Raw genomic sequence first — 21,794 nt, 5'->3', positions numbered from 1 at the left:
GAGCAAGTTGGCTGCATTACTCCTGCTTGTAATGAAAGGTGCCAGCATGGTCTGGGGTGGCCTGGGGCTGTGCGTGCATGCTGCATCCACAACAACTGCCTTGGGCAGCTGGCCAAACCCACTGTACACTTGTTCTGTTGGTGACCACGGGTTCAGAGCTGTGAGCTTGGTGTTTGGCTGCCTGGACACGAGGTACAAGGAAGCACTGGTCCTGGCCCTGCTCGTCCTCTGCTCTACAATGGCATCGCCATGCTGCCTGTCACTGTTCCCCTCCTCCCCATGGCCACGCTGCTCCCAATGCAGGAGGAAGCTCAGCATGGAAATGGGTAAAAACCTCTTAAGCGCTGAGAACCTATGCAGCTCTTGTAGTGGAAATAAGTCAAACTCTCTTGAGCATTGAGAGAAGCACGGAACCTGGGCCACCAAGCAGGAGAAGCAGAGCTTCACCACCACTTTGAAACCATGCTTGCCAATTTGGGAGTAGACCTGGGTTAAAAAGCACACTTGACCAAGTTATTATTATTATTATTATTATTATTATTATTATTATTATTATTATTATTATTATTATTATTATTATTTTCCAGTTTATTCTTTATGAGGCCCCAAAAAAGTTCCTTCCTGCTTGGCTGGACCACAGACCCCAGTCGTTGCCCATGGGGCTCTGGTGACGCTGCACCTCGAGCGCTGTGTTCAGCTTTGGGCCCCTCACTACCAGAAGGACATCAAAGACCTGGAGTATGTCCAGAGAAGGGCTACAGAGCTGGTGAAGGGCCTGGAGCACAAGTCCTGTGAGGAGCGGCTGAGGGAACTGGGGGTGTTCGGTCTGGAGAAGAGGAGGCTCAGGGGAGACCTCATTGCTCTCTGCAACTGCCTGAAAGGAAGCTGGGGTCGGCACCTTCTGGCAGATAAATATTAGTAAGACTAGAGGGAACGGCCTCGAGTTGTGCCGGGGGAGGTTCAGGTGGGAAGAGACATTTCTGCTCAGACAGAGCGGGCAGGCACCGGGACGGGCTGCCCAGCGAGGCGGTGGAGTCCCAGTCCCGCGGGTGCTCAAGGAACGGCTGGGCCTGGTGCTTGGGGACGCGGCTGGGTGGGTGGTGGCGGTGGCAGGGCCTGTTTGAAGCCGGACGCGGTGCTCAGCGACATGCTGCGGCGAGGGGTGGTGGCAGGGCCCGGCAGCAGCCCCCGGCCCGGCCCGCACCGAGCCGCTCCGCCCCCCCTCACAGCGCGCCCTGAGGCGCGGGGCGGCACCGGGCCGCGGGCTGCCGGGAGCTGTAGGCGGCGGCGGGGCCTGCTCCGCGCGGCGGGGCCCGGCGGAGGATGGCCGCCTGCTGCCTGCCGGCCGCCCGGCGCCGCCTCGGGGCCCTGCTGGCGCTCGGCGCGGCCCGGCGCGGCAGGTACGGGGCACGGGGACGGGACGGGACGGGACGGGACGCGGCGGTGGCGGCGGGGCCCGGGGGAGCAGGGGCCGGGCCTGGGGAGCGCCGAGCGTCCCGGAGGGGTCCCGCTGCGGGTAGGGGGAGGAGGGGAGCGCGCCCCGGGCCGGCCCCGTCCTGGAGCCTGAAACGGCCCCGCAGGGAGAGGCCCCGCGGGCTGCAGCCCCTCCGCCTCCCCGGGTCCACTCGAGAGCACCCAGACTTGTGGACTCCCGGGCTGGGCTGCTTCATCCTCGGTGTGCGCGGGGTCCTGGGGAGGGGACGGCACCCGTGTGGTTTGGGAAGAGAGTCAAATCAATTTTGTTAATATTTAGACAGAGTGCGCAGGCATGTTTTTGAACACCGTGGAATATGGCTTTTAAAAGGGCAGTGAGACCCACAGCCGTCGCTTTGGTTAGTTGAATGAAATGCAGGCAGCTGAAAACAAAACAAAAAGATAAAATGTAAGATAGTTTATTCTAAGGGTTTTTCTCTGAAAGAAACCACGTAAATGTAATAAAACGATTCTAGAGCACATAACAGAAGCACCTGGGTTTGGGACTGAACGTGAAGACGTGTGTCTGGAAGTCCTCCCGCTGCCATGCGCGTGAGGACTGCTGGGCCCTGCGCACAGCGCGCAGCAAGGCTGGAGCAGGTGGGACTGCTGGCGGAAGCCAGGCAGGCTTTGTTGGTGGAAAACAGCCAGAACCTGCCATCGTCATGAAGCTCCTCTTTGTGCAGGGGCACGCCATGGCTGCGTCCACACTGCAGCCAGAGGGAGTGGCTTGATGCAGGCAAGTGGTGGTGGGGACCAGGTGCCCAAATTCTGGGGACTTCTTCCGCTGGACTGGCTGTAGTCTGGGTGTCTGCTGCCAGTTTGTGGCCATCGTGCGCTAAGGTGTGCTGCAGAAGCTTATTCTCCTGTTAGGTTTCATCAAAAAGGAATCCACAAAGTGTTCTCATACACTGCCCCCAGATGAGACAGTGAGTGAGGATAATTAGATTTTCTCCCAAGCACTGATGTAGACGGCTCTGTACCTCAGTTCTGGCATGCTTTGTCATGCAGATTTGGGAGGAGGAGGAAGGAGAGATTAAGGGAGAGGTGCGATAGGGTCCTTGTGTTGGAAGGGGAAACAGCATGGGTTTGGGGTGTTTGGGTATCATGCATGTGGTCCAGAAAGAAATCATTAAAATGCTAATCTTTAAGGACAGCTGGCTTGAACCATGTGGCTACAATCAAGTTCTCTCCTCCATCTATCTGTTTGCTCTTCTGTGACATCAGTTTGTAAATCTTTTTGAATCACCAGCTTAGTTGTACAATCTTTTCACACCCTTTGGGACTTCCCCATGTCTGTCACTTCAGGATGCATCAACTTCCTCCCGTGGGATTCCTGCCTATTTTTAGGGCAGCTGTGATCAAGACTGTACTTAGAAGGCAGAGCACTGTGCAGCAGACAGACTGTAAATAGCACATGCCCTTGGTCGAGGTGTATTTCATCCTCAAGGAAGAAGTAAATGGGGCAACATTTTCAATTCTGCCTAATAGTTCTTAAGAATTCCCTTTGGAACCAGTCTGGGACACTTTTTTTTTTGCCTCCAGCTTTTAAGGCAGGCTTGTCTGAACAGCCTGTGGCACCCGGGGCATTTCAGCGCATGGGGGAGTGTTTTGTGGCTTGGTTTCACCAGCTGAAGAAAGGAGTCCATGCTCGCAGCTCTCCGCTTCACGTAGGCAGGTCCCCATGGTGGAGACACCAGCTCGCTCATGCCCCTCTCCTCCTACACACTGAAACACACCCCTTTCTGTAACATGAATCACTTGCACAGGGAAATGACACAGTAAGCTTCACTTCTTGGATGCATAAGAGTTACCTCTCTTGTATAGTTCTGGTTTGGGTTGTTTCTTTTAAGCTGCAGGTACCTAACCTGTGAGGTGCCAGGCAAGGCTGCTTTCTCAGCTGCATTTTAGCTTCTTTGGTTCATCTGAAGCAGGGTTGATTTCCATTCCTGCAGCTCTTTAAATGAAATCCAAGAAGATAAAGGACAAAGCTTGTGGTTGATGCTTACCGCAGGCACATATTCTCCCCCACAAGTAAAGCTTTCCAGTTGCTTAAAGGTCGTTCATTGATTTTTGAAGGCACGGTAAAGGAGGTACAGCTCTTTCCTCACTTCTGGCTTAACTACTTCCTATAATTTTGTAAAAGTACTGTGTTAACCAGTTGCCAAAACAAATGGGACGAACATCATTCAAGGTGGAGTGTTGTGCCCAAAACAGATCTCTGCAGCCATGGCTAAAATGTTGGGCTTTCTCCTCTGAAGGCATTCCTGGGACCAGAGCTGCAGGGGCTGGGGAGCTTTTTGAGAAGGCTCTTTAAAGGAGCATCCTGCTTCAGAGTAAATACACTTAGTAAAGGCACTTTCAGGTCTGTATGTGATATGTAATGGCTTTGAAAAGGGACAGTTTGGCGTACAGACCACGTTTCAAGTATCCACTTAATAAAAAGTGGTATATGCAAACGTCTTCAAGTGGGAAAAGGGAGTCTGTCATTAGTGCTGTGGGTGGTATAATAACCTTGTGTTAAAGACAAAATGAGGGAATATTTGGGCTACTGAGCAGGGAGTGGTAGGAGATGCTTGGTGGTCTTTGGGCAGATACATCTCTTAAAGCGTGCTTTGGTCAGACAGATAAGGTAGGCTAAGCCCTCATTGCCACCCAATGTGGGACGCCTCTTCCTTTCCCCATGTTGACCTTCCCACTTCTCTCCAGGCTCCACATGTTGTCTGTTCTTCTGTGCTGGCACTTGTACTCAACAGATCTCTCAGCAAACCTATTTGAGGACGCTGGACACAAAACACTTCAGCAGGGGTAGTTTTTGGCAGGTTTAACTACCTGAACCTTCATTCTGCAGGAGCTGCAGCGTTCAGTACTGGGCTAAGAGGCACGAACCCTCCCCATTCAGTTGCCACTGTCAGCTAGATCCTCACGTAGTGTGTATACAAAAGCGCTGTGTTGCAGGGGGTGTTGCAAGCCTGGCTCTGCTCAGCTGAGGTCCTCCTGAGAAAGGAGAGGCTCACTCTTCCTTGTCAAGACTATACTCAAATGTTTGCTCTTGGAAGCAAATTGAGCTTTCTTCTGCAGACTCTGTTCCTGTGTGAATTGTGAGGGGGAGGTGGGCTGAGGCTTTGCCCTAATGCTGTCCAGGTCAGCTGTAAATGCAGGAGGTGCTTCTCTGCATCGAGGAGGTGGGGGGAAAACTGCGCTTCGCTCCTGGAGCGACTGCAGTGGTGGTGGCAGTGAAGGGCACTGTGGAAAAGCAGAGTGAAACACTGTCTATTTATTGAAGTGTCTAACCTACTGCTTTTGATCATCTTTTGATGAAACTGTTTTTAGCTAGATTTCCACTATTTATTTTTGGGAAACCTGTGAGATAGTTACAGTATAGAATAAGCTTCTTGGCATCTAGGCAGTGTTGTTACAGCTCAATGCAATTATCTAACTCTTCGGTTGTTTCATAATTTCATCTGCAAGTTCATCTGCAACATGGAGTCAGCCTTCTGGATGAGTTTCACCTGATGTACCTGCATGAATTTACATTCTTAGAGGAGCAGGCGAGGCTCTGCCCATGTATCTACTTAAATGCTGCAGCTTCACAGATCTACTGAATTTTGCTTAAAACTTTTGCTTTAAAATGATTCTTAAAACAGCTCTCTGCTACCTGCTCCTTTTCAAGACTGCCTTGCAAAAAAGTTTCTGAAGTTTACCATTCAGTATTGACTATCTGTACTGGGAAGTTAGCAAAATGCAAACAGCTTTTTTTCCTGTAAAAACCCGACTCTTTTTAGTTAATGTCAGGGAAGTGGCGCACAGCCTCTGTAGTGATATGAGCCTAAAATAAAAGAGTTTTTTCAAAATGTCTGTCTGAGTTTTCTGTGCTAGTTGCCTATCTTTTCTGAAAAGAGGTAAAATTTTATCTAGAATCCTATGTACCTTTTTAAGAGGATCGTTTAGAAATTACAGTAAACAGGAATCTTTCTTTATGACCATGTTGTAGCATAACTTTTTTTTTTTTTTTTTTTTTTGCTAGTTTGTACTTCAGGGTGTCCCCATGTGTTTTCAGCACTGCAGCTCAGCAGAGAAGTACAGGAGATGAGTGTGGCCCAGAAGATCCCCACGATGAGCCAAAGCATCCCCTTTCTGATTGTGCCTTAGAGCACAAAGCCATCAGATTGGAAGAGCAAGTCCGGGATTTAACTGTAAGTGTGCTGCTGGTGGCACCACTGTTCTTCATTCAGTCCCTTCGACTTTGTCTTTCAGCCCTATCTTTTTCTCTAAGCACTGTAACATCCAAACGTCATCGCTGTGCTCTGGCAGCATTCAAAGCAGCAGTGCTCTAGGCGTTAGGGTACACTGTGGAAGGAGTACGGTCTGCCTTTCCCAGAAACACCAGCTGTCAGTAGCTCCCGGGAGGAAGACACTGATAGTATGATCCTGGCAGAGAAAACTGTATGTGAGAGATGGGCTGTGGTCAGCTCTTTCACAGTGCTGTGAAGAGGGAATGGCAGGAGCTTTGTCCTGACTAGTATTATATGTTGTAATGTGCTGGACCCAGATTGTCTGAGAAGGGAAGTTATCTTTGGCATCTAGCAGGGAAATGGAAGGGATCATTTTATAGGGAATTTTCAAATGTGAGTAAGGAGAGGAATAAATACTGAAGCATGGGGCAATTGTGAGGGCAATTGCCCAGAAAGTACTGCTGCAACAAGTGAAAAATCAGCTGTTTCTGGATCTGTTGCTAAGACTTGCCTGGTAGAGAAAGGAGTGTCTCAATAGGCACAGTGAGTCATGCAAAAAGCAACAGCCTGACAATGCAGCGTCCAACTGAGTTGTGCCCTGAAAGCTTCTGGCCTTGACTTGGGTCTTTTGAGGGGATTGCGGTTGTGCTGATTCAGTGGAGACTGTGATCAGTAGGAGAGGGGTTGGATTTGCCTGTTCTAATGAAAACGCTGGAGCCCAGCACAAACCTTCTGTAGTGAAATTGGTTATTTTTAAATGATTTCTAAGGGATTGCAAACTTGACAAGAAATCAGTTTTACTCCTTGTTTGATGTCTGCTCTTGCTATCATGGTTACAGGAACGATACCGGAAAGCTTTGGCAGATTCTGAGAATGTCCGGAGGAGAACACAGAAGTTTGTGGAAGATGCCAAACTCTTTGGTAAGCAAAGTGAGGAAGAGCTGTGTTTACTGCAGCAGCATGCCTGCCTGCCTGCCTGAGCATAAAATGCTGGTCAGCAGCTTTTCTCTCCCCTCTCAGTCCAGCCCTTGTAAAGGCCGCACGATGTTTGGCCTGGATTGTTGGTGTCTGAGCTTACTCACTATTTTTCTATATGTCCAGCTGAGACGAGTGAAGGGGGAAAAAATGTTTAATCATTGCACTCTGCCAGCATCATTTCTGAGAATGAGAAGCCATTATTTTCTATAGCACGTGAATATCTGAAGGTTTTTTTGTAGCTAAGCTTTGAAATTAGAGCTGCTGTCGTTTTATTACCATTCTACCCATGGTGCTACAAAATGGCTATTGAGTTCTGGGTTAATCAGCACTATTGGTTTGCAATTTTTTTTTGAGTCCTGAGTTTTTGTATGCAGCCTGCTTTAGGTTTGAAGAAAAATGAGTTCCTTTATTAGAAGTTGCTCATGGAGTGAGGCACAGGAGGCTGTAAAGCATTAAAGCAGAGCCTGGTTCAAGAGGAGACAAGTTGGTAATTGGTCTGCTTCTGTCTGCTCCTTTGTTGCCTCTCCTTCATGCTATTTCATTCTGTGTGTGTTTGAACATGTATGTACAAGTGTAGACAGCACTGAACTATTGCTTCTTTCTCGTTTCTGTTTTCGTGGTATGTCTTTCCAGTAAATTAGTTTTGGCATCATTATAACTGAAGGAGGTTGGTTTCCCTGAAATTTCTGCACTGTGTAATATACTGTTTCTGGAAATGTGTATGATCTAAATACATTTTTCTAATGAAAGACGCTATGGCAGTTTTCATGACCAACTTGAGGTCCATTTTATCCAGTCCTTCCACAGCAACTTTAACATATGAATATGAATAAAATTGTGGATATATGTATGGATGGCCATGTATTATATCAATTTCTCCCCATCTTGTTTGTTCCGTGTGTGTATAGGCATTTCTGTGAGTTGTTTGGCAAAACATTTAGGACTGTGGGACTGTTTTGGAGGGTATGGAACAGCATTCTAAATGATGAGGCTTAGTCCCAAGAACTTCTTGGAGTGAAATACTAATAATACTAATAATCATTGATCTATATAGATGTACCTTTCCTGCATATACCTTGATTTGGGGAGTCTTCATGATAGTCCCCATGTAATGCTAAAGCTTTGGCTACAGGATACAGAAGGCACCGTCTACTCTCATTGAAGTAAGAGTTGAAATCAATTAGCAGCTGTAATGGTGCTTTCAAACTTCTGTGACTTCGTGCATGTTGTAGGCACTGTAGCTCTGTGTAGTCGTTGTTCTTCATGTACTTCTTGCTTCGTTATACGTGTAGGAATCCAGAGTTTCTGCAGGGACCTCGTGGAAGTAGCAGACATCTTGGAGAAGACTGCTGAGAGTGCTGCAGAAGAAGCAGAGCCTAGTAATCCAAATACAACTCTAAAGAAAATCTATGAAGGCCTGTCTCTCATAGAGGCCAAGTTGCAAAGTGTATTTGCCAAACATGGCCTTCAGAAGATGAACCCTGTTGGGGGCAAATATGATCCATACGACCATGAAATCGTCTGCCACGTACCAGCTGAGGGAATGCAGCCGGGCACGATAGCACTGGTGACTCAGGATGGCTACAAACTCCACGGCCGCACTATCAGACATGCACTCGTTGGCGTGGCGGTGGAGTCGCAGGAATGACATCACCTTGCCTTCTTGTCATCTGGGACCTGATGGAGCTGAGGACCTCTCAGCACTCAGTGACAATGCAGCTGCATGTCTTTATTTATTAAGCTAGGTTTGTATTGTATGTTGGCTTCTTTATAATGTGTGCAGTCATTTTGTCATTAATTATAAGGTACTTGTATATTTAATGATCCTTTTTGGAGTACATGGAGTAGTACTAGGAGTTCCACTATTTGTCAGGAACGTGGTACTATAGCTCCTTTCTCTGTTGCTCATTTCTCTATTAAAACAAGTACAGGGAAGGGGATATGAGAGAGAAAGAGAAATTCTCTGAGATTTAGGGTATTTTGTCTCTCAGCTCCATCTCTGAGACAGATGCCTGCAGTGGCCTTCAGGCAAGTAACTTCTCTGCCTCGGTTTCTGTATCTGTAATAAGGGAGCATAATAATACTTATTGACCTACCTCACAGGGATGTGGTGAGGCTTTTTCTTTGCAAAGCACTCATAAGAGGAAAAGCTCAAAGGGCTGAGTATTATTATCGGTCTAGTTCTGGTGTCTTCCCTTGTCCCCAGAGCCCTTAGATGAGGATCAAGATGATCACTTGAATTGATACTTGGGGCCACTTTTTTCTTACATCGTTTCAGGAAAATAATTCTGGATTAATGAAATCTCTGTCATGCTACAGTTCAATAGGGATGCGTCTTTAAATAGAATCTGGTTGTTGTGTCAGACTTCAATGTGTTAGTATTTGTTCTCCAAGTAAAATTTCAGCTTGACACCTTGTTCCTTGAGGTAAAACAGGGAGTGATGGTTCTTGGTAGAGCCAGAAACTCTTCTCAAATCTCTATCCAACCAAAAAGTATATTTTATAGGAGAGTAATCTCTCTTCCCTGATGGGTATTTGTGCATCTTTCAAGCATGATAAACTGTATGCTCTTTGTTGCAGCTTTCGGCAAAGTGGAGATGTGCCCTTAAGTAGGAAATCTGGACTGTTTTATTTTCTGGAGCTCTCCAATAATGGTACTCAGATAACACTAACTTCCAGTTCATATTCAGATTCTACTTCTGTGTAGTCATAGCAAATATTAAAACTTCTGTTTATTATTTTTTTCTTGACACAAGGAGAAAAAATCATTTCTACATGTACTAAAAGTCTCAAGTGTCCTTGAAACAATTTTAGCAGACAAGAAAGCTGGAGAAGCAGAAGGCAGGGGAAGTGAAAGCAGACCTCAAGCCATCCTCCTAGTTGGAAGCATGTTGTTGTCACAGTATGCCATATGTATTTCCCAGTGGTCCTTTGCCTGGGAGTCCATTTATCTCAGCTGAAAGGACGCAGTCACCCAGTAAGATCAGAATTTAACCCTTTAGAGAACAGTAAGCAGAAGAGTGGCAGAAGAGTTATATAAGCCAGGCTGTGGTTTGCACTACATAAAAAGCAAAGTAGGCATGGTGGTTTTCAGGTTATTTCTTACAGATTCATTAATTCCTGCCTTTTTGCTTTCTGGAATTGGATCTGTGGCCTGACAGTTATTTGAGACACACTTGCAAAAGCTCTTTATTTATGGTGGATGCTGTCACAGGTTTGGAAGAAAGCTTATTCTTCTTCCATTCCTTTGCAGGCTTCAGTTGTGTAATCCTTTTGTGATGGACTTCAAGATAACAGCAGCCTTCAATCAGCAGCTGTCAGCAGTCTTGCATGTGAAGAGACTCTCTGCAGAGCACATGCAGCTAATTGGCTGTCACTGCAGATTTTTTAGGAAGATGCACATTTTAAATATGCTTTATGCAAGCTGCTTTAGTGACAGCGGGATGGGGGGTGATTCAGTAGTGGATACAAGTGCAGTTTTGTGCTGGTAGTTAGGTTTTCAGAGGGGCACTTGAGACTTAAGCCTGAAACAGTGCTTCATGGCAGCACTAGATCACTTTGGAAAACACTCTAGTTCAGTACTCTTGTTTCATCACACTTGGAAATTTTAGAGATATAAAGGACTTCCTGCTCGTTGTTTTTGCTGACTGTACATACCAGGTTATACAGAGATAATCGAGGCAGAGAACAGGTGAAATTTGTGATGTGGCAATGCAAGTCTTGCAGTTCTGCCTGTGACTGCCTGCAGCCTGTTCTGTGGAAACTGTAGCTTCAGTTGGAGCAATTGCTTCTTCTCTGCCTCTTCAGTCCATGGTATATCAGCTGATTCTTTCTGCAAATACGAGGGGAGAGCTAGTTATGGAAACTAATTTGTAATGTGAAATGTTAGTTATAAGAAACTGAAGAAAACCACAAGCATTTCACGTAACAGGTAGTTTTCAGTCATAAAAGGCTGCAGCTTATCTGAGCCAGACATAAAAGTAGCATGTGGCCAAAAGTGATGGGATACAAAGCATCTTTATACTGACCCACTGAGCAACCTGACTGTGAAAGTATGCTGCATCTGCTTGGCCCACCTTTGGACCACTTACCAGGCCTGCCTGTGACCTCAGCTAGTATTCACCCTTTTTTGCCTTAAAGAAATACCCTAAAATGCACTCTAGACACTTTCCATCTGTAATAAGAGGTTATTGATTCAGCTTCTGTATCTGGGATCCACTTTCAGTGAGGCACTGTTGTATGGCTGCAGCAGAGATCTGAGGTATCGGGTTCCCGTACAGTATTTGTGAGCCTCCCACAGGCCCGGTTTAATTTGGGGCAAGCTTTTTTCCCAGTTCATGCCTCAATTTTTAAGATCTATGAAACTTATATAAGGTCTGATCGGGCTTTTATGATGGTTATTGCAAGACGTACCTATTGCTTAGAGAAATTACCAAAGAGATAGATACTGTTACTGTTGTTTGTCCTAGTTTTCTGCTTAATTGCAATTGTGAAATGAGAATGAAATAACCAAACCTTGATTCCAACACAAAATTTAGATTTCCTAAGCAAAATTTGATTCTCTTGCCTTTGAAGCACACTTAATGATCTCTTACTGTGGATGAGATTGCCTAAGGATTGAGTGAATTTCTTCGCAGATTGTAGCTCCCGTGTCTTCCCCGTTTGTGTAAAGCTTATACGCTGAGTGCAGTGGGACAAAGTTCCCCTTGGTGCAGTTCCATCATGCTCTGCAGTGACACCAAAGAGGAGTCTGATTCATGAGCTTCTTCTCTCACTTTATTCGGTGACTCGAGCTTGTAGAAGGGACAGAATAGTGGAGGAGAGGAAGTATTGCATACCTTTGACTCATTTCCACTCCGTTCACCCAGCCATGAACTGAACTGGGAATGCGGACTAGATAACCCCTGCATGCAATGGTGATGTGTGGACCTGCATTTCTGCTCTCAGAAAGAGGGCAGCCCTGCTGCACAGGGGCTCTGGCCTTGTTCTGTGATCCCGCCATATCGTGCCGGCGTCTTAGCTCTGACCAGGAGCAGTGCAGAATGTGAATGTTGCTTTGTGAACCTTAAGTTCTCAGTGCTTCATCAGCAGTTGAAAGAGAACAGCTGTGATAAATCAATGGCTATAAGTCCTTTAAATTAAAAAAAAAAAATGTATTTAAGTTTTATATTGTGAATATTGTCATTGTGTTTATTTTAAAAGATGTTTTGATATTAGTTGCAAAGTCAAATGAACAAAGCGTTGCTAATCTCCAAAAATTTTAATTCTGTTTAGTTGGTGGGAGACCTGTATATACTGTCTGTTTTTGTGTTTCTGTGCGCTGTGTTTACCCAACGGTTCTGGCTGTATGAAAGAGGAAGACTCAAGTGCGGGAGCAGTGCAAATAATTGACAACAACATTTGAGTTAATGTTGGAAAGGGCTTATTTTCTTTAGATGTCCAGATACTGTCCATTTGCTAATGATAATAATAAATAAAAAAGAATTGTGGTTGCTTCTTTTCCTTTTTCCCCCTTCCCCAAACTGCTGCTCATTCTGGTTGCTGCTTTAATTGAGTGGGACTGTAGATTGAAAGGTTTCTAGCTATTCCTGAGCTGGCTATCTAAAGTAAGGGCTACAGTCCACTGCATTTGTTTGGCATTTTATGAACAATCCTTTAGGTGCACTCCAAGAAACTTGGGGGGGGGGGGGCATCTTTCCTCACACAGGTGAGTTGCCAGGGGTTTCTGTACTGATGAACTTCTGTCATTCTCTGGTACTTTGTGCCTGCTTTCCTTTCTGTTCCTGGTTAAGTTCATTCACAGACCACTGTGTAGAGAAAAGCTGTCTGCCAGCCTATGGTGTTTCATTCTGCAGAACTCCTGACAGTTGAAATACATGTTATCTTGTGTTATTTTTGTCATTCTCTTCCCTCACAGCTTCATTTTGCTGCTTATTTCTCCTTTTGTGTGTGACATGTGGTAGCAAGCACAGTGTACAGCAATTTAGGTGGCATAATAGACAGTGTGTTTTAGTGCTTATGGTATCCACAAGTGGGTTAGGATTTCAGGGATTTGTTGAGGAGAGCAGGCTTTCTCTCCAGGGATTGCAGCAGATTTCTTCTCCCTTCCTGCATCCTCTGCAAAGATAGCCTGGCCTCCATTCCTCGTATTGCTGTAGTCTCTTTGTGTTGTGCCATGTCAGCAAGCCTTGCTTGCCTCAATTTCCTGAAGCTCTGAACGCCCCTGTGCACTTATCAATTAAAAGAAGAAAAAAGAAAAAGCCACTTTGTAAAAGAACATTATAAATGGCCTTTCTGGGATAAGACCTAAATCCTTGTGCTGAGGATCTACCAGCAAAACCCCCTTGTGATTGTAGAGGCAACTTCCCACCATACTGGCTCTTCCTCATTCTGCCCAGGAGCAGCTGTGATTGCATTGCTCTGTGTGTGCTAACCAGCCAAGACAAGGAAATAATGCTAACTGCTGTTGTGCTAGTAATTGCTGGCTCATCTGGTTTTCTCTGCAGCAACAGTGAGAGTTGGGAGTTTTCAAATCACAACCATCTCCATCTGCCAAAAAAAAAAAAAAAAAGTGTGTGAGCAAGAGAAGGAGTGTTTTGCTTACTGCACAGAGCCAGCCATAGTGAAATCAGGGCAGTTAAAATAAGGGCTTTTTAAAACCTGAAGCATGCAGATGCATTTCTGTGCTGTGTTTTAAGCAACTTTGGGAATGTGGTTGCCCTGTGCTGGTGGGTCAGTACTGTTCACTGTAAACTTCAGGGGAGCTGAGCAGCAGTCGGAGCTTGGTCTGTGTCTCCCCCATGTTCACATCTGCATTTTGGGGTTGTGTTTGCTCCCCTACACCGAACTTCCAAAGGGGCTTCTGACTCGGGGAGAGGTAGCCTCTGCATGTGTTCTGGCTTCTGCCTTTCCTGTGATGGATTCCCAAATTTAATTTTGTCTTGGTACAGAGCCAGCCCTTGGCTACAGCAGGCTCTAGGTGCTGTAATTACACGCGCTTCCCGGTTTTGCTCAGATTTTGCTAGCCTTTGTATTCCAGGTAGCAGCAGGCTCCCAGACAGGATCCCCAAGACACAAGCATCTTGCTGCCAGGCTCCTTGTTTTGCTGAGGGCAGAAATTACAAGCAAAAGCTTGAAATGCCACTGCTGAGGTACGAGTCACAGCAGAGCCCAGCCTCGTGGCCAGGTGCTGAGCACCGTGTCCTCCCCCACGTGCCAGCTCAAGATAGGGAAAACACGCTCCCACAGCAGCTTGGCCTGAGGGCAGTAAAGGTGGGCTCCTGCCACTTGGGAAGCCCAGCACTGTGCAGGAAGGTCCCACCCCGGGGCCTGTCGCTGTGGGTTCAGGGATCACTCGGTTTTAAGCTGTCGGTTCAGCACTGGGCCGGCCGTGGGTCGGCAGCTGCTGCGTGTGCAGAATGGGGGCACCGCGCATCCTCGGCGTGGTGGTGGTTGTCGGTCGAGCATCGCCTCCTCTGAGCCCTGGCGTCCCGGTGTGGAGAGCCAAATTTCGCAAAACAAGGCCGATTTTGACGCTACGCCTGTGTCTGCAGCCAGCCCACCGCTTCCCCCGGGGCCACAGGGAAGCGAGCAGCCCCAGCCCCCGGCCACGCTGCCCGGCCGGGGGGCGAGCTCGGGCCCCTCTCCCCCCGCAGCTACCGGAGGCGCCGCCTCGGTGCTCTCCGCCCTGCGGCCGGCCCAGCCCGGGCTCCGCAAGCGCCATCTGCCCGCTGCCCCGTGCCCTCCTCCCACTGCCTCCGGCGGGGGCCGAGCCTGCCGTGAGGGGCGGGCCTGGCCGGGCGCTGCCGCTGCCGCTCCCGCTGCTGCCGGGCCCCGCCGCCGCCGCCCGCGCCATGGCCCCGCTGCCGCCGCCGCCGCCGCTGCTGCTGCTGCTGCTGCTGCTGGTGCCCGCCCTCCCGGCCCTCCCGGCCGCCTCCGCCGGCCCTGCCCCGCCGCGCAGCATCGGTAGGAGCCGGGGGGCGAGCGCCGGGAGCCGGGGAGGGCGCGGGGGGGAGGCGGGGGCTGGGGGGGGTGCGACGGGGCGCGGGTGTCGGCCCCGGCTGACCCTCGGCCCGCAGCCGTGGTGGGCGCCGGGCTGGGCGGCGCGGCCGTCGCCTACTTCTCGCAGCAGCAGTTCGGGCCGCAGGTGCAGCTGGATGTGTACGAGCAGGCCGGCGTGGGCGGCCGGCTGGCCACTGTCACCGTCAACAAGCAGCAGTACGAGAGCGGGACCGCGTCCATCCACGCGCTCAGCCTCCACATGCAGGACTTCGTCAAGACCCTTGGTGAGCCGATGCTGCCAGGCATGCCTCGGGCACGCCGTGACCCCTGTGCCATCCCTGCACCCCTCTCCTGGCTGCCCTCAGTGGGGTTTAGCACTCACAAGATCCTCCTGCTTTGTCTCGTGGCGCTGGGGAGGTTCCGTGGGATGCCCAAACACATGGGGTTGGATGAGGGGCCCCAGGGTCAGCACTCCCTGATGCTCAGCCAGGAGTGTCACCCTGCCGCCCACCGTCCTGCCCGCATCCCCATCTGGTTCTGCCCCTTCCCAGCTGCCCGCCGGGGCCCCTCTGCTCCCTGCAGGCCTCAAGCAGCGGCGTGAGGTGCCAGGGAAGAGTGCCATATTCAGCGGGGAGCACTTTGTCCTGGAGGAGACCGACTGGTACCTCCTCAACCTCTTCCGGCTCTGGTGGCACTACGGCATCAGCTTCCTGCGCCTGCAGATGTGGGTGGAGGAGGTGATGGAGAAGTTCATGAGGTAGGAGAGCCAGGGGGCTCAGGCGGTGCCAGGGCCTTCCCAGCACCAGAACCCGACCAGGCGCCCTGTGGTGCTGTCCCCTCCAGGATCTACAAGTACCAGGCGCATGGCTACGCCTTCTCCAGCCTGGAGGAGCTGCTGCGCTCGCTGGGGGGTGAAGCCTTTGTCAACATGACACAGCGCTCGGTGGCCGAGTCCCTGCTGGAGGTGGGCGTCACGCAGCGCTTTGTGGACGATGTCATCGCGGCCGTCCTGCGCTCCAGCTACGGCCAGTCAGTGCTGGTGCCCGCCTTTGCAGGTGCACTCCCTTACCCCACTGTCTGAGGGTTCCTCCCGTAGTCCCCTCCCCGGGCAGAGTTCTGAGGCACCCTCCTCTTCCTCCCCCCAGGAGCCATGTCGCTGGCAGGGGCCCAGGGCAGCATGTGGGCAGTGGAAGGAGGCAACAAACTGGTGTGCTCGGGTCTGTTGAAGCTGACCAAAGCCAATGTCATCCCTGCCAGGGTGACGGGCATCTCTCTGCACAGCTCGGGTGAGTATGGCCAGGGGAGGCTGCTCCGGCCCCATGCACCCATGGGTGCTGCCGGCCTTTGGGTGTGGGTCTGTGGCCAGCAGGGTGGGAGGTGCTTCGTGGGTAGTATGGGGATCCCAGGGCACTGAGGGATGCCATCTGTCAGTCTGATCCATCTGGGAGGCAGGGCCCTGTGCTACAGACCTCAGCTCTGGGGTCCCTTAGGGCTTTTCTTTGGGCTCGGAGATTCACACGGACACCATCCATGTTGCAGGCTTGCCCCCTGCTCCAGCTCAGCAGGAGGGCTGGATAGCTCTGGTTTGTGGGGCGGGTGGCTCTGCCCTGCTCCTCCTTACCTGACTACGCTGAGTTTCTCTAGAAGTTTTCTCCCACAGGGAGAAAAGAAGGTCCAGTGCAACACAGCTTGGGGCACGGGGCTACACTAACTGTCTTTTCAGAAGGGAGAGCCCTGTACCAGGTGCACTACGAGGGCAGCGAAGGCCAGGGCTCGGCTTTCTACGACATGGTGGTGGTGACAACTCCCCTGCACCCCAGCAGGAGCAACTTCACCTTTGAGAACTTCGAGCCACCCATCGCCAACTTCCCTAGTGCCTTCCAGCCCTCTGTCACCTCCGTGGTGCACGGCTACCTCAACTCTTCCTACTTCGGCTTCCCTGACCCCAAGCTCTTCCCCTTCGCCAGCATCCTCACCACCGACACCCCTGACCTATTCTTCAACGCCATGGACAACATCTGTCCTGTCAACATCTCGGTGGCTTTCCGTCGCAAGCAGCCCCAGGAGGCTGCAGTGTGGCGAGTTCTGTCCCAGCAGCCACTGGACAAGCAGCAGCTGAAGACCCTCTTCAGGTCCTACTACTCGGTGCAGGTGACGGAGTGGCAGTCGTACCCCCGCTATGACTCCACCAAGTCCCTCCCGCCCATCGTGCTCCACGACAACCTCTTCTACCTCAGCGGTGTGGAGTGGGTGGCCAGCTCCATGGAGATGATAGCTGTGGCGGCCAAAAATGTGGCCCTCCTGGCTTACAACCGCTGGTATCAGGACCTGGAGAAAATCGACCAGAAGGACTTGATGCACAAGGTGAAGACTGAGCTGTGATGCACGGGGGTGGTGGTGTGGTAGCCAGGGGAGTATTTATTGCCTTGGGAACAGCACGGGGTTTGGGGCAGGGGGTGAGGGACGGTCTGTGTCCCATATGACTTGAACAAGCTTTGCCTTCAGGAATATGACCCCTGCCCTGTGCTGCTGCCTGTCTGTGCCACACGCCTGAGGTTTCCCCATTCCCCTCCCTGCTCTGTACTGGAAGGAACCTGTGGGTTTTCTGTCAAAAAGGATCATGGCTGTGCTGCTGTGGGAGGGATCTCAGGGGGCTTTAGAGGCCAAGGCTGTGGGGTGAGCAGCAGGGGTGACAGGCTTGGCCAGAAGCAGAGCCCTGCCATCCTGCCAGCAGCGCGCAGAGTGGCTCAAGCGATGCGCTTTATTGAGGATCTCAAAAGCTGCCCCAGCCTCCCCAGCCAAGCCCCCAGTTTGTGCATGGGGTGAACACCCACTCTGCAGCCCGGGGCTGGGGGTGGTGGGCAAGGACCCTCCTCTTTGGCCCTTCCCTGGAAGTTAGAGGGCTCACGGTGAGGCTGCAGGCAGGGCTGCATGGCTGGGTTGCTTGCAGGGGCTGCCCCAGCGGTGGGTGTCCCCAGAGTAGCTGCTTGGACTTGAGGCTGACAGAGCCCACAAGGGGATTTCAGGGAGCCCTTGGAGCTATGCAGCTGCAGCCTCCTTGTGCAGACACACTCCTTGCCCTGGCGATGCTTGGGAAGCAAGAGCAAGCTGGTTAGATGCCCGTGAGGGGCTGTTAGGGTTAGCTCTGCAGGCTCAGAAGATGCAGGTGCAGCCCACAGCAATGGTCTCCATGACAGTCTGGTACTTCTTGTGACACTTCTTCCTCCCAGAGGGCTTGCGCCCCACCTTGCCCGTCCCCTGGCAGAGCAGCCGGCGGACGGGCAGCCGGCTGTAGATGGGGATGCTGGCCATGGTGCGGTCCTCCTGCATCGTGAAGGGGTTGATGCAGCCGGTGCAGAGGCACCGGGCCTCGGGGATGTCTGCTGGGATCCGTGTTGCGTCATGGTTTATGCTGGAGAAGAGAATCAAGAGGAGGCAAGGGAGACGGTGAACCTGGCAGGTGAGATGGGGATGGGCAGGGCAATGCCACAGCAGGGTGACATGGGGAGCTTCCCGTGGGCTGGCTCCATGCTGCTGGAGCCACAGTCACTGCCATGCCCACCAGCGTGCAGCCAGCACACGCGGCCCTGCCCAGAGCCCCCGGCCCTTAGGACCGTGCCCCACACTCACCTGTAGGCCCAGGGGGATAGGCTCCTTTGGTTAGACCTCCAGAGCTGCAGGTTGACCTGGCACTTGGTGTCGCCTGGCTCAGAGCTGTTCCTCAGCTGGCGCACCATGTCCTGGATGCTGTGCTCATAGTCCTCCATGGGGGTGTAGGTGTCATCCAGGCTCCAGGCCAGGGCGGGGGCAGCTGTGGGGGGCCGTGCCGGGCCCCTTCTCCTCCCCTTGGCTGCCTTGCTTTGGTCTTTGGCTTCTGGCACCAGGACCATGGCAAAGGTGAAGATGCAGAGGAGAAGCTGAGGAGGAAGGAGGGTGGTGCTTGACTGCCCAGGCCTGCACAAGGGGTCACACCAGGCGATGGCAGGGCTGCATCCATTTTGGGGTGGCACGTGCACTGTGGGGTGGTGAGCACATTGTTGTGGTGGACCTGTAGCCCAAGCCCCAGGTGGTGCTTGTGGCTGCACAGCCCCTTGCCCAGGGACATGCTGGCAATTTGCATCACCCAGATTGCCCCCGTGCTGCCCTGAGCTGTGCCCCCGGGGGGCTGCATGCTGGGAGGGACGCATGCGCATCCAGCTTGGGGTGTACCTCAGGCTCCTCTGGTTTAAAAGGTGCTTTAGAGATGAGACAGGCAAGAATGGGATCTTTATCGAAGCCCTCCTCTCCCTCCCTCTGTGCTCCAAGGACAGAGAGAGAAAGAAAGATGCTTTTTCCTTTCCTTCTCCCTCTGGCCTTGTGGGGCCAAGTTCCCGTGTGCTGACAGCTGGCAGGCTGCCCCGTAGCAAACAAAGTTGCTTTCTGTAGTCCTGCTCCTGCTATTCGCCTTCCTGCAGCTGGCTGAGGCAGCCCCACACCCTGCTCGCAGGTCCTGCTCCTGGGCAGCTGCCGTGACACTCGTCCCATGCAGGGGCCCGGGGCAGAAAGCTCTCAGACCTGGGCTGTTCTCTCCCTCCCGTGCCGTGCTGTCCCCTCGGACCATCCTGAATTTGCTCTTCAAGGCTTCTTTGTCCTTGTTGCATGAGGCATGGGAGTGATTGGCCCTGCAGGCCAACGTGTGCATCTCCAAAGCAAACAAACCCAGGTAGCCATCCGCAAACAAGCGTGTCACTTATTCTATCACAGAAGACAAATGAGCAGCGAGCCCCGAGCCACAGCACGGTCACCTACCAGGTTTGGAGCCCACTCCATCGCAGCAGAGGAACGTCTGCCTGCAGTGAGGCTGGCCCAGACACACTAGGAGCTAAATAGGGAAAGCCTCAGCCCCGCTGTGCTTTCCCAGAGGTGTGTCTGGCGCGTCCCCGAGGTGCCAGTGAGCCTCAGGGCCAGGGGCCAGTGTGGTCTGGGACTCGGCCACTGCCTCCTCCCTGGGCGCTGGCTCCACCAGTGGCTCCAGCCATGGCCCTGAGGGACTCACTGGACAAAACCTGCCCGGGGAGGGGTTTGGGGTTCTGCTGGGGGTGACGGCATGGTGACAGGAGCCACCCTAGCTCAGACCCATCAAGCGAGGTGATGGCACCCCAGCACCCCGATGTTTCCGTCCCCGAGCCCGTTCTGTCCCCTGCTGCTGCTCCCAGCCCCCAGCAGCGCGGGCACAGCGGCTGTGCTGGCAGCTGGCCCTGGGGCTGTGCCCCGGAGCTGCAGGCTGGGGGTGCTCCTGGGGGCGTCCCTGGGGGTGCTGCCACCACCCCAGGCCGTGCCATGCCCCTGCGGTTTCCCGAGGCTAGGCACTGGGGCGTGGAGTGCTGCGGAGGGGGAAACTGAGGCACGGGGCTGGTGGGGGAGGGCGCAGCCACGGCCTGGACCAGGGCAGCGGGGGTCACTCGCGGCTTGGGGTCCCGGAGCAGCCCCTGTCCGTGTCCCTGCAGCCGGGGGATGCTGTGCCGCACGGTGGTGCTGTCCTCCACCCAACCGCGCCGCCGCCCTGCAGCCTCCGGCCGGGCCCTGCCCAGAGCCTGCAGGGCTGGGAGCGGAGGTGCCTCGAGCTCACCCCGGGCTCACGGCGCGCAGCTTGTCCCCTGCTGCTCTGGAGGGACCTTGTAGGAGTCGAAATCTGCGGCCCCAAAAGCTGGGAGGGCTGCTGCAGGAATGCCCCCACTTGGGGCATGTGCCCCCCTCTCGAGGCTGCGAGGCCTTTGTGTGTTGTAGGGTGCAGGGAAATTTCCTCATTTTCCCAGTGCGGGACCTGGACCTCTAGACAGAAATAATGAACCACAGAAAATGGGGTAAACCTCACTGCCCCCCCACGTGCTGCTGCATTTCCCCTCCCTTGAGCCCCCCGCAGCCTGGGGATCGTGCAGGTGATGTGGTGCCACTGCCCTGTGTGCAGGGCAGCCCCAGCCCACATTAATGCTCCAAGGGCGTGGGCCCCCGCAGGGCTCTGGGGGTAAGGCCACCCTCACTGCCAAGGCCTGAAGCTGTGAGGTCCGTGCACCTTGTCCCTTTGCGGGACAGGACGGGACAGGAAGGGACGGGACGGGACGGGACGGGTGGGACAGGACGGGACAGGACAGGCCGGGCATGGCCTGAGGCTGCGGAGCCAGGCGCCCGGAGGGTGCTGGGCTGCGCGTGTGCCGCAGCGCCTGTGTTGTGTCAGCGCTCGGAAATGCTGTTTACACATGAGAGAGGCTCAGAGGCATCCGCGCTGGGAGCCAGTTACCCAGTTTTGATCTTTTTTGGTGAAAAGGAAACCAGGGCTTTTCAGACATGGCCAAATTTGATAAGCTGAGGGAGGCAGCTTTTCCCCACCAGCCTTGCACAAGGGAAGGGGCTGGGGTGCACGGCATCAGGGGTGAGGGCGGGCAGCCCTGGCCTTCTGGTCTTAGGGTGGGCCCCCCGTGCCCAGCTCCAGCTGTGGCACTGCCCTGCCAAGCTGGGTGCTTGGGGATCAGCCCCAAAGTGTGGTGGGAAGGTGAGGGAGCAGGCAGCCAGGAAGGGCTGGAGCCCCCCCAGGGGGCGAGGGATGTGCTTTTGGGTGCTTGTGTATGTGCCCATCCCTGCTAGCTCCCCCAACACATCCCCACCTTCCCCACTGCTTTGGGAACCTTGATGGAAGACGGAGCCTGAAGAGTGGCAGCTGGCACCCAAATGGGGTGGCTCAGGTCTGCCAACCCCAGTGAAACCAGGATGCACAACTCCCAGGCGATCCACCACGAAATCCACTGTCTTGGCCTCAAGCTCCCGGGTAGAGTCTGGGTGTTAGATGGGTTTGGGGCAAAAATGGCAGAGCACGTGCCTGCTTGTGTGATGCAGGCAGCAGGGGGGAGCACACCCGCTGGGGAGCATGGGCCAGAGCATGTGGCAGGGGGTTGCTGGTATTGGCTGGGGGGGGTAGGCTGGCTGTTTGCCTGCAGGAGGGTTCTCACCGGGGTGGGAGCCGTGGACATGGGGTCTGTGCTTCCCCAACCCCCAGCAGCCTCAGCACAGAGTAGTTCCATGGGGCATGGCCTTTCCCCAGCCGTGAGGCTGCTCCCTACAAAAGCTGAACTG

General features: G+C 52.8%; 3 protein-coding genes across 5 annotated transcripts; 2 read left to right on the top strand and 1 right to left on the bottom strand.

Annotated features, from left to right (window-relative positions):
- The first annotated feature begins 124 nt into the window (after positions 1–124).
- On the top strand, positions 125–12,178 carry GRPEL2 (GrpE like 2, mitochondrial). 2 transcript variants are annotated; one of them, XM_084535346.1, is made up of 4 exons: positions 125–1,400; positions 5,534–5,669; positions 6,548–6,629; positions 7,979–12,178. In XM_084535346.1, the coding sequence occupies exons 1-4, from the start codon at positions 1,324–1,326 to the stop codon at positions 8,332–8,334; spliced, it is 651 nt and encodes a 216-aa protein (XP_084391472.1). In that variant the 5' UTR covers positions 125–1,323; the 3' UTR covers positions 8,335–12,178. The 2 variants fall into 2 exon arrangements, with proteins under 2 accessions (XP_084391472.1, XP_084391471.1); XM_084535345.1 differs by having other exon boundaries at positions 5,501–5,669.
- A 2,223-nt stretch (positions 12,179–14,401) lies between these two features.
- On the top strand, positions 14,402–17,200 carry PCYOX1L (prenylcysteine oxidase 1 like). Of its 2 annotated transcripts, none has more exons than XM_084536198.1 (6): positions 14,402–14,651; positions 14,765–14,971; positions 15,270–15,444; positions 15,531–15,742; positions 15,833–15,973; positions 16,411–17,200. In XM_084536198.1, exons 1-6 carry the CDS (start codon positions 14,540–14,542, stop codon positions 17,067–17,069), a joined length of 1,506 nt encoding a protein of 501 aa, XP_084392324.1. In that variant the 5' UTR covers positions 14,402–14,539; the 3' UTR covers positions 17,070–17,200. The 2 variants fall into 2 exon arrangements, with proteins under 2 accessions (XP_084392324.1, XP_084392325.1); XM_084536199.1 differs by having other exon boundaries at positions 14,501–14,651; positions 14,833–14,971.
- Positions 16,449–20,036, bottom strand: IL17B (interleukin 17B). The gene is given in 3 exon segments (XM_084536200.1): positions 16,449–18,099; positions 18,238–18,316; positions 18,319–20,036. Coding segments are annotated over 3 exon segments (900 nt in total). The 5' UTR covers positions 18,881–20,036; the 3' UTR covers positions 16,449–17,840.
- Positions 20,037–21,794: the final 1,758 nt, after the last annotated feature.

The sequence above is a fragment of the Aythya ferina genome (assembly GCF_964211825.1).
Source record: "Aythya ferina genome assembly, chromosome: 14".
Taxonomy (NCBI): domain Eukaryota; kingdom Metazoa; phylum Chordata; class Aves; order Anseriformes; family Anatidae; genus Aythya; species Aythya ferina.
The sequence above is the reverse complement of the archived record's forward strand: the minus strand, read 5'-3'. Positions and strand labels throughout refer to the sequence as shown.

Coding starts and splice junctions, on each gene's coding strand:
- GRPEL2 (XM_084535345.1), top strand. CDS start 1,324: ATGGCCGCCTGCTGCCTGCCGGCCGCCCGGCGCCGCCTCGGGGCCCTG. Junction 1,401..5,500: donor GGCGCGGCCCGGCGCGGCAG/GTACGGGGCACG, acceptor TTTTTTTGCTAG/TTTGTACTTCAGGGTGTCCC. Junction 6,630..7,978: donor GGAAGATGCCAAACTCTTTG/GTAAGCAAAGTG, acceptor TTATACGTGTAG/GAATCCAGAGTTTCTGCAGG.
- PCYOX1L (XM_084536198.1), top strand. CDS start 14,540: ATGGCCCCGCTGCCGCCGCCGCCGCCGCTGCTGCTGCTGCTGCTGCTG. Junction 15,445..15,530: donor GTGATGGAGAAGTTCATGAG/GTAGGAGAGCCA, acceptor TGTCCCCTCCAG/GATCTACAAGTACCAGGCGC. Junction 15,974..16,410: donor CATCTCTCTGCACAGCTCGG/GTGAGTATGGCC, acceptor CTGTCTTTTCAG/AAGGGAGAGCCCTGTACCAG.